Source organism: Microtus ochrogaster, unplaced genomic scaffold (genome assembly GCF_000317375.1).
Source record: "Microtus ochrogaster isolate Prairie Vole_2 unplaced genomic scaffold, MicOch1.0 UNK87, whole genome shotgun sequence".
Lineage (NCBI taxonomy): Eukaryota > Metazoa > Chordata > Mammalia > Rodentia > Cricetidae > Microtus > Microtus ochrogaster.
Window position 1 is genome coordinate 919,472 of NW_004949185.1, and position 10,527 is coordinate 929,998.

At 51.0% G+C, this 10,527-nt stretch overlaps 1 protein-coding gene and 1 pseudogene across 3 annotated transcripts in view; both read right to left on the reverse strand.

Moving 5' to 3' along the window:
- Nucleotides 1-2,237: 2,237 nt before the first annotated feature.
- LOC101995733 lies at nucleotides 2,238-4,372 on the reverse strand (annotated as a pseudogene).
- Nucleotides 4,373-8,777: 4,405 nt separating this feature from the next.
- The window catches only part of LOC101995431 (H-2 class I histocompatibility antigen, Q10 alpha chain-like), a 3,881-nt gene continuing 2,131 nt past the window's right edge, over nucleotides 8,778-10,527 (reverse strand). Inside the window, exons 4-8 of one of the 3 annotated variants that reach the window (XM_026777855.1) lie at nucleotides 9,637-9,912; nucleotides 9,396-9,509; nucleotides 9,182-9,214; nucleotides 8,986-9,033; nucleotides 8,778-8,846 (exon numbers count right to left, since the gene is read on the reverse strand). In XM_026777855.1, the coding sequence (XP_026633656.1) occupies nucleotides 8,842-8,846; nucleotides 8,986-9,033; nucleotides 9,182-9,214; nucleotides 9,396-9,509; nucleotides 9,637-9,912 (476 nt within the window). In that variant the 3' untranslated portion in view covers nucleotides 8,778-8,841. Of the gene's footprint in view, nucleotides 8,875-8,985; nucleotides 9,034-9,175; nucleotides 9,230-9,395; nucleotides 9,510-9,636; nucleotides 9,913-10,527 lie in introns of all 3 variants that reach the window. The other 2 variants (XM_026777856.1, XM_026777857.1) reach the window with 2 other exon arrangements.

Here is a 10,527-nt window from a genome sequence, read left to right on the forward strand (position 1 = left end):
AGACCAGGCTGGTCTCAAACACACAGAGATCCGCCTGCCTCTGCCTCCCAAGTGCTGGGATTAAAGGCGTGCGCCACCACCGCCTGGATGGCTGCTCAGCTCTTTATTAGGGGTTGATTATGTGTTTTAGACAGACAACACAGCTTCATAGAGTTAAACAAATGCAACATAAAAGAATGCAACATGGGGCCTGGAGAGATGGCTCAGAGGTTAAGAGCAGTCTTTGCTCTTCCAGAGGTCCTGAGTTCAATTCCTAGCAACCAACCACATGGTGGCTCACAACCATCTGATGCCCTTTTCCGGCCTCATGTATATTTACAGAGTTCTCATATACATAAAATATAAATAAAATTAAAAAAGAATGCAACACATCTTTGCATCACTAAATAGATGTTCCACAACATAAACAAATGTAACACATCTTAAAATAATATTCTACAACATACCAGGATTTCCATTTGGGAGGGAGGCAGGACATAAATCTAGTAGGACCCGATTCAAGAAGAAACCCTGTAGATCCCTCCTCTCTGCCCATCCTACAATCCAGGTTAGATTCCGAAAGATGGGAAAGAAGGAGAGAATCACCAGGGAGGGGCCTGAAGGGAGGCAGGAGCTCAGGAGCCTGAAGCTCATGTTCTCATCCCACAGTCTCCTGAGTGCAGGGGCCTAGTTGGGCCTTGACAGGACAGGGATGGAAAACACTCAGGGACCCTGAAGGAGAATGAGACAGGCACAAGAACAGGCTTAGTCCTCCATACTAACTAAAAAGACAAGAATTAAACACAGAAGACAGGGGAAAGAGCCACAGCTAGGACTGATCCCAGGTTGACCTGTCATAGCAGCCTTGACAGGACGAGGCTCTGGCCATCCCAGTGTCCCTGTGATCACAGATGTCAGCATGAGGCTCAAGTGATGAAGAGAACAGAGCCAGGAGGGGACAGAGCTGAGGAGTGACCTTGTCACAGCCAACAACGCACTGAGCTCCACCTGGGCACAGCCCTGTTCTCACTCAGCTCCCACAGCCTCATCCTGTCCCACCAGATGCACACAGTTATTGAACACAGATTCTGGAAGGTTCTCCATGCTGCCATTTATTTCCTCCACAAAACAGTAATATTCTCCCCTTTAATTTACAAACCATCAATGCCTCAGGTCAAGTTCACATTCACAGTCTTTCCTTTCCTTTCCTTTCCTTTCCTTTCCTTTCCTTTCCTTTCCTTTCTTTCTCCTTCCCCCTCTCCTTCTCCTTCTTCTTCTCCTTCTCCTTCTCCTTCTTCTTCTCCTTCTTCTTCTCCTCCTCTTTTTTTTTTTTGGTGCTTTCAATATAGGGTTTCTCTATATATCCCAGGCTGTCTTGGAACTCTGTAGACCATGCTGGCCTCGAACTCACAGAGATCCACCTGCCTCTGCCTCCCGAGTGCTGGGATTAAAGGTGTGTGCCACCACCACCTGGCAACATTCAGATTCTTATTTTCAGTGGGGAAGTCAGGGCTACAGCTCAGGGCATCATGGAGGAGACAGAATGCAGATGTCCCCTCCTGTCTGCAGGAACAGGAAGGTTGGCTGTGGAAGGGAACAGGGCAGTGCAGGGACAACGTCCTGGTGTGCAGGGGCAGGCTGGGCTCCCCAGTTCTTCACATTGAACCCATAAGATCACAGGGAACATCAGACACTATTGCTGAGAGTGAACTGAGGGGCTCTGGATGTCACTCCATCCACACCAGGCAGCTGTCTTCACGCTACAGAACGAGAGTCATGAACAATCACTGTGAAGAGAACATCCCAACAACCCACCACTCACTCAAAGGTGATTCTGGGAGTCCCTGTCCCCTCTGCCCCTCCTCAGGTCAGGTTGAAGAGTGTCACCTCTACAATCTGGAAGAGACACATCAGAGACAGAGCTCTGGATACTGTCCCTGTCTAGAATAATACATAACTATTCATAGCAAGGTACAGAGGATCCAGAAGGTTTGGATGGTGGGATTATTATGGGCTGGCTATGTTCACAATCATCTCCAGATTCACTCCAACAGCCATAGGGACAATCCTGCCCCCCATTCTTACCTGGAGCTGGAGCATATTCCATTCATTTTCCACCTGTGAGAAGAAAAGCTGTGAGAGACCAGGGAAGTCCCCGACTCTAGGAAGTTTCCAGAACTGACAGCAGACCCAGGGTAGAGACAGCAGCAATGAGGGGTGCGGATGTGTTTCCCATTAATGAGGCAGAGCACACGTCTAAAAGGGGCTGAGAGAGAACTCAGACCCTGCCCTTTCCTACCTGGGTTTCTCCTCCTCTTCCTCACAACAGCCACCACAGCTCCAATGACCACAGCTCCAAGGAGAACCAGACCAGCAATGACTGCCATGATGGGGACCATGGAGTGAGGAGGCTCTGGGAAGGGAAGGACAGGAAGGGAAGGTGAGGGTCATGACCCCAGCTCTCAGCTCTGACCCTGCTCAGGGTCTGTAGAAGGCTCCAGCTTTCCCTGACCCCAGCTCTGCACCCACTCCCTCCTTACCCCATCTCAGGGTCAGGGGCTCAGGCAGCCCCTCATGGTACACATGGCATGTGTATTTGTGCTCCTCTCCAGAAGGCACCACCAGAGATGCCCACTTCTGGAAGGTTCCATCTCCAGAAGGTCTGGTCTCCACCAGCTCTGTGTCCTGAGTCTGTTCCTCCTCCTCCCTCTGCCAGATCAGGGTGATGGAGGCAGGATAGAAGCCCATGGCCCAGCACCTCAGGGTGACATCACCTTTAGGTCCAGGATGGTGGGTCACATGTGCCTTTGGGGGATCTGTGCTGATATGAGGAATTCCACAATTTAGCATTTGTTCAGGGCACCCAATAAGAGTTCAGGTGACCATTCTAGGAAGAGATAGAATTGGGGTGTGGGAAGGATGCAAACCTCACACAAAGGCATCTGGGAGAATGTATTCTTTGGAAAGTTCTAGAAACTGGGGGAAGCACCCTAGGGTAGGGGAGCCCATGACTCCCATCAGGTAAAGGAGACTCCGGTCCTGGTGTGTAAGGGCTGACACACTCAGATGACAAAACAGGACTCGGTGTCCACAGACACTGGGTGTGTGCAGAGAACCCGGCCTGGGAGAGGCCATGGCTGACAGGGGCTGCAGACTGAAGGAGCCACTGTTGGTGATGTCAGGATCCTCTCTCCTCCCTCCTGAGACAGATGTGGAACTGTCCAGGGAGAAGGCTGAGCCCTGGGAGGTCAGTGCAGTCCCTGCCATGCTGGATCAGGAGACCCAGGGACCCTGTCTGCCCTCAGAGACAGGGGCATGACCCCAGTGAGGGTTTCCTCTTCCTCAGGACTGAGCCCAGCCCGAGGGCAGAGAGAGGAGTTGCCCGCGGCCCCGCACCTGTGCGCAGCAGCGCGTCCTTCCCGTTCTCCAGGTGTCTGAGCAGAGACTCCACGCACTTGTTCTCCAGGTAGGCCTTGTGTCTCTCTGCAGCACCAATCTGCTCCACCTTTCGCCGGGAGATCTGCGCCGCCGTGTCCGTCGCCGTCCACGTCGTCAGGTCGTCGTTCAGGGCGATGTAATCGCGGCCGTCGTAGGCGACTTGACTGTATCCACGGTAGAAGCGACCGTCCGACCACGAGCACACGTGACAGCCATACGTATGCTGGATGGTGTGAGAGCCTGCGGGGATCCCGCGGTCAGCCCCGCCCACTCGCGGACTTCAGGGATTTCCGAGTCCAGCATCTCTGCGAGCTTCGCAGCCTCGGGCTGAACCTGGGACCCATGGAGACTCTGGCCCATATGTAGGGACGTGGAGGAGTCTTGACCTCCGATTAACGGTCACTCACCATTCTCGCTCTGGCTGTAGTAGCCGAGCAAGTTCTTCAGGTTCTCTCGGAATTCCTTCTCCCAGACCTTTACTTTCCTTGTCTCCCTCTCCCAATACTCCGGCCCCTCCTTCTCCATCCACGGCGCCCGCGGCTCCATCCTAGGAGTCTCCGCGTCGCTGTCGTAGCGCACGAACTGCGTGTCGTCCACGTAGCCGACGATAATGAACCGGGGCTCCCCGAGGCCGGGCCGGGACACGATGGTGCGAAAATACCGCAGCGAGTGCGAGCCTGGGGGCGGCGAGCGGTGAGACCCCGACCCTGTTCCCGGGACCCCGGGCAGGAGCGCGGGCTGGGAGGGGAGCAGGGCGCGGGGCTAGGAACGCGGGTGGCGAAGGGGCGGGAGGGTCCGGCTGGGCCACGCGGGGACGCGGCTTCCCCGGTGCCGCCCCCGCCCTCCCCGCAGAGCCCGTTTCCCTCCCGACCCCGCACTCACCCGCGCGGGTCAGGGTCGGGGCCAGGGCGGCCGCCAGCAGCAGAAGCAGCGTGCGCGGCGACATCGCCCCCATTTGGAGATCTCGTGCGGGTCTCAGCCCTGTAGGAGTCGACTGAGTCGACTTTATAAGCAGTAACTTCGGCGACGCTGGTTGGTTCTCCAGGCTCGCGCCATCCAATGAAGTTATGACCTGGAGTCTTGTCATCAGTGTCCAGGCAGACTGACAGGGCAGTTTAAGAGATGGAGAAGTGAAACTGGGAACTTGGGGAGTCCTCAGCTCCGGACATCCCCACGCCAGACCTCACCCACTAAAGGAACAGCTTTTGTCTCGAACCCTGTGTTGCGGGATGAAGAAGCACTGTTTGTCATGGTGTCTCTAAGTTCTGACCCAGAAGCTGAACACAAGGAGGCCAGGTTCATTTTGTTTTCTCTTCCACCCTTCCTCTTCCTTCTTCTCTTTAGTTGCCAGAGGCTGAACTTTTCTAGGAGAAAAGTCTCCTCTGGGAACACAGTGGCAACAACAAGCAGGCTGGAATGCAGTGCAGAGATGCTTCTCTTTAAAGCAGAGGCGCTGGCCTGCAAGCACCACAGACTCCCACAGAGACCAGGCTCCTGTGTGGGCAGCTCCCACTGCCAAGCCTGACGCTCAGGATCTCACCTGTATACAGAGACCTTGCCTCTTCACTCAGGATCGTGTCTTCACAGCCTGGTGCTTACACGCAGACTCCTAGTGTTTGTTCCCAGATGATCATCTGTGGCTCCAGGTGCTTGTGTTTACACGGATCTTCATTCCATAGTCCTGAGATTGTCCGTGTGGACCTGGGTCATTGACTCAGCACAGTGAACCCCTTCTCCATGGGAAGAGACCCCTGTGGAGCCAAATACAGCAGGGCACTGACCCTGTCTACACTCCACATTTCCCTGTGTGCACACACTTCCATGGTGCAGTTGCTTTAGTGAATAAACCACAGTCAGAGAACTGGAACTAATAATAAAGAGAATAACGGTGACCGTGTGGTAGAAGTTACATAACCTATGACCTTCTCTCTCTCTCTCTCTCTCTCTCTCTCTCTCTCTCTCTCTCTCTCTCTCTCTCTGACCTTCGCTCTCACTTTATGAGCTGATGAGATGAGGGAGATGAACGTCACAGGCTTGTGGGATCCTGGACCTGATAACAGTTGACTTCTGAGTTCCTCAGTCCTGTGCAGTGTGGACACTGGACAGAGGGTGATTCTCACGGCAGGGTACACACTGGGGATTCTAGGTTTTATCCTACTGTTCCATAGTGTGGAAAATTTTAAATTAATCATTTCTTTGTTTCTGGAGATTTTGACTTGATCACTTCAAATCTCAACCACACATAACTGAAGCAGAAAGTAAAGGCGGAGGTGAGTGGGGACTCGGTTGCACAGAGTCACACACAAAGCAGGGTGTCATAGTGTGTTTGACCAGAGCTGTAAAAACTCCAGTCACCTCTGAATGCAGGTGTCTACGGCAGCCCCACACTCCAGGACTCTGTGACAGCATCTGCTTCCGTGAACATCCTTTTTAAGTGCTGTGTGTATTTTACCTGGAAACTTCATGCTCTTAGGTTTTACCCTGACGAACCTGAGAAGGCAGTTAGCTTTTGGGAACTCTACAGAAAGTGTCTGTCTTAGGTACTTTTCCACTTTTTAAATTTTTTTTTTAAAAAAAGAGATTTATTTATTATGTGTATAGTGTTCTGTCTGCACGTTTACCCGTAGGTCAGAAGAGAGCGCTATAGCTCATTACAGATGGCTGTGAGTCACCAGTGGCTTCTGGGAGCTGAACTCAGGACCTCTGGAAGAGCAGCCAGGGCTCTGAACCACTGAGCCATCTCTCCAGTACCTTTTTTAACTTTTAAATTTGTTTGTTTGCTTGCTTGTTTTTTTGAGCAAGAGTTCCTCTGCGTAGCTCTAGCTGTCCTGGAACTTGCTCTGCTGACCAAGTTAGCCCGGAACACACAGATATCCACCGCTTCTTCTCCTGGAATGCTTGGATTAAAGGTTTGCATCACCCCCTTCTGGCTTTAATTCTGCTCTTATTTTTGTGGGTTTGTTGTTTTGTGTTTTTGTTTAACTGAGATGGGGTTTCTCTGTAAGGGCCGGGCTGACGTGAAACTCATTCTGTAGACCAGGCTGTCCTGGGACTCAGAGATCTGTCGGCCTCTGCCCCCTAGTGCTGGGATTAGAGGTGTGTGCCACCCCCACCTTGAATAACTATTTTTTTTTTAAAGAAAAGGTCTTTCTATACAGCTCTTACTGTCCTGAGATTTACTATGTAGACCAGGTTGGCATTGAACTCACAGAGATCCAATTGCCTGTGCATTCCTTGTGTGGCCAGCACACATGCCCATAGTTACTTTCTTATGGCTGTGATAGGACACTGTGACCCCAGCGAATTATAAGAGGAAGTGTTTAATTTGAGCTTAAGTTTTCAGAGGATTTGAGTCCATGATGGCAGAGGAAAGCTATGGTGGCAGGAACAGCTGAGAGCTCACATCGTGATCCACAGGCAAGTGTCAGAGACACTGGGAATAGTGGGAGTCTCTAAAACCTCTGTGCCCAGCCCCAGTGACACACCTGCTACAGCAAGGCCATACCTCCTGATCCTTCCCAAACAGTTCCATCAGCTGGAGCTGAAGTATCCAAACCTCCGAGCCTGTGGCATCGTTCTCATTCACACCCCACAGTATTCAGTGTGGGATGTCAGATGCCCTGCAGGGTTCTGCAGATGTGTCCACTGTGATCTGTAGACAAAGACCCTCAAACAGGAGGACCCCACTGCACTAGGGTCTCCCCCTTTGCTTCTGTCTCCTCCTGTCCAGTCCTCTGCCGTCTCCCTCAGGTCTCACCCAGCAGTGCCCAGCACCCCTCACTCCAGAACTCTGCACTAACACTGTTTCTTTGCATCTAGATTATCTCTCCCTTGTCAGTCATCTTGCTGTGATCCGGGCTGCTGTGGGATGATGCTCTCGTACACTATAAAAATTTATCATTCATAATACTTTAATAAAATGCTGAAAAATGCTGATTGACCAGTAGCCAGGCAGGAAATATAGGTGGGGCAACCAGACTAGGAGAATTCTGGGAAGAGGAAAAGCAGAGTTAGTTACTAGCCAGACCAGAGGAAGATGAGAAGGCCTTACTCAGGAAAGGTACCTAGCCACATGGCTAAGCATAGTTAAGAATTACGGGTTAACTTAAGTTGTAACAGCTGGTTAATAAGTCTGAGCTAAAAGGCCAAGCAGTTTGTAGTTAATGTAAGTCTCTGTGTGTTTCTTTGGGACAGACTGGCTGTGGGACTGGGCGGGACAGAAACTTCTGTCTACAAGGCTGCAGGTTCCTTCTGTAAAAGCTCCAATGGGAATAGAGAGATGGCTCCACAGCTAAGAGGATTTATTGCTGTTGCAAAAAATCTGGGTTCAGTTCCCAGCACCCCCATGGAGGCTGGCAAGCATCTGTGACTCCAGTCCCTGGTGATCCAATGCCCAGGTCACCTGCCTACGAATATTCAAAAACCAAAATTCACCTCATAAAAACAAAAGTTTAAGAATACAGTTTAGGGGCTGGAGAGATGGCTCAGAGGTTAAGAGCATTGCCTGCTCTTCCAAAGGTCCTGAGTTCAATTCCCAGCAACCACATGGTGGCTCACAACCATCTGTAATGGGGTCTGGTGCCCTCTTCTGGTCTGCAGACATACACACAGGCAGAATATTGTATACATAATAAATAAATAAATTTAAAAAATAAAAAAATAAAACAAAAAAGAAAATAAAATGTTTAAAAAAAAATAAAGGCAGGGGAAAGAGTCACAGCCAGGACAGCAGCCCTGACTGTCACAACAGCCCTCACTGTCACAGCAGCCCTGACTGTCACAACAGCCCTGGCGGCTGATAATCCTGGGGACAGGATGAGGCTCTGGCCATCCCAGAGTCCCTGTGATCACAGATGTCAGCATTTGGTTTTAAGTGATGAAGAAAACTGACCCAGGAGGTGACAGAGTTGAGGAGTGACCTTGTCAAAGCCAACAACGCATTGAGCTCCACCTGGACACAGCCCTGTTCTCACTCAGCTCCCACAGCCTCATCCTGTTCCACCAGATGCACACAGCACAGTGAACACAGATTCTGGGAGGTTCTCCACGCTGCCATTTATTTCCTCCATAAACTCTATCTCAATTATTTAATTTAGCTGCCAAACAACCTGTCAGATCAGGACATTAACAAGTTCGCGTTTAGATTCTTATTTTCAGTGGAAGTCATGGAGGTGACAGGATGGAGATGTCCCCTCCTGTCTGCTGGAGCAGAAAGTTTGTCTGTGTAAGGGAACAGGGCAGTGCAGGGACAGGGACAGGGACAGGTGTGCAGGGTGGGCTGGGCTCCCCAGTTCTTCACATTGAGCCCATGGGATCACAGGGAACATCAGACACTACTGCTGAGAGTGAACTGGAGGGCTCTGGATGTCACAGGAGAGACCTGGACACATCGTCTGTCACTGCATCCACACCAGGCAGCGGTCTTCACGCTACAGAACAAGAGTCATGAACAATCACAGTGAGGACAGCATCCCAACCACCCACCACTCACTTAAACATGATTCTGGGAGTTCTGAAATCCAATCATGTCCAATTTGTTCCTCCCCAAATCAGTCCCAAGAGTTTCACCTTTACAGTCTGGGAGAGACACATCAGAGCTCTGGTCACTGTCCATGTCTAGGGTAAAAATATATGTATTCATGAGAAGGTAAAAACTTGATCCCTAGAAGATTTGCTGGAGGAGCTATTATGTGTTACCAGAGCTCCCCAAATATGCCAGCTTCACCCCACAGGCCTCAGGGACAATCCTGCCCACCACTCTTACCTGAAGCTGGAGCATAGTCTCCTCCTTTTCCACCTGTGAGAAGAAAAGCTGTGAGAGACCAGGGAAGTCCCCAACTCTAGGAAGTTTCCAGAACTGACAGCAGACCCAGGTTAGAGACAGCAGCAATGAGGGGTGCGGATGTGTTTCCCATTAATGAGGCAGAGCACACGTCTAAAAGGGGCTGAGAGAGAACTCAGACCCTGCCCTTTCCTACCTGGGTTTCTCCTCCTCTTCCTCACAACAGCCACCACAGCTCCAATGATCACAGCTCCAAGGAGAACCAGACCAGCATTGACTGCCATGATGGGGACTGTGGACTGAGGAGGCTCTGGGAAAGGAAGGACAGGGAGGGAAGGTGAGGGTCATGACCCCAGCTCTCACCCCTGACATTGCTCAGGGTCTGTAGTAGGCTCCAACTTTCCCTGACCCCAGCTCTGCAACCACTCCCTCCTTACCCCATCTCAGGGTGAGGGGCTCAGGCAGCCCCTCATGGTACACATGGCATGTGTATTTGTGCTCCTCCCCAGAAGGCACCACCAGAGATGCCCACTTCTGGAAGGTTCCATCTCCAGAAGGTCTGGTCTCCACCAGCTCCATGTCCTGAGTCTGTTCCTCTTCCTCCCTCTGCCAGATCAGGGTGATGGAGGCAGGGTAGAAGCCCAGGGCCCAGCACCTTAGGGTGACATCACCTTTAGGTCCAGGATGATGGGCCACATGTGCCTTTGGGGGATCTGTGTGGAAGATTTAAGAAATCCCACAATTAACAAGATAAACTGAAATCTGCAAAGAAAAAGTTAAATCAATAATGACACTAAACTATGTTTCTGTTTGAACACTTCTCTCATCACACTAGTGACCTGCAGGTAGAGCTGGTCCCCTCATCACAGAACTGCAGTTTCCTGGGGACCCAGAAGCTAAGAGGGAATCCACGTAAGACAGCAGATCAACATGGTCTTCTTATGTGATATTCTATAGCATAAGTTAGGTAGTAAACAAATGGAGGAATGGAAAATAATTAATTTATACATGTGATTAAACTCATATCAAAATAAGAAATTAAGAGGCACGGGCTACACAAAAGGTGCCACCAACTTCTGCTGCCACCATTGAGGCACAACCACTGTGATCAATTGCTGACCATTTTTACTGTCCATCTGAGTGAACAGCCATCACCACAGTGAGCAGCAAAATGTGGTGTAACTCTGATACTCAGCCAGAGAAAATAAGTCCCCTAGCCCTGCCTCTGGGGGAAAAAGATACCAGGTATTGCGGGGCAGTGGTGGCGCACGCCTTTAATCCCAGCACTCGGGAGGCAGAGGCAGGCGGATCTCTGTGAGTTCGAGGCC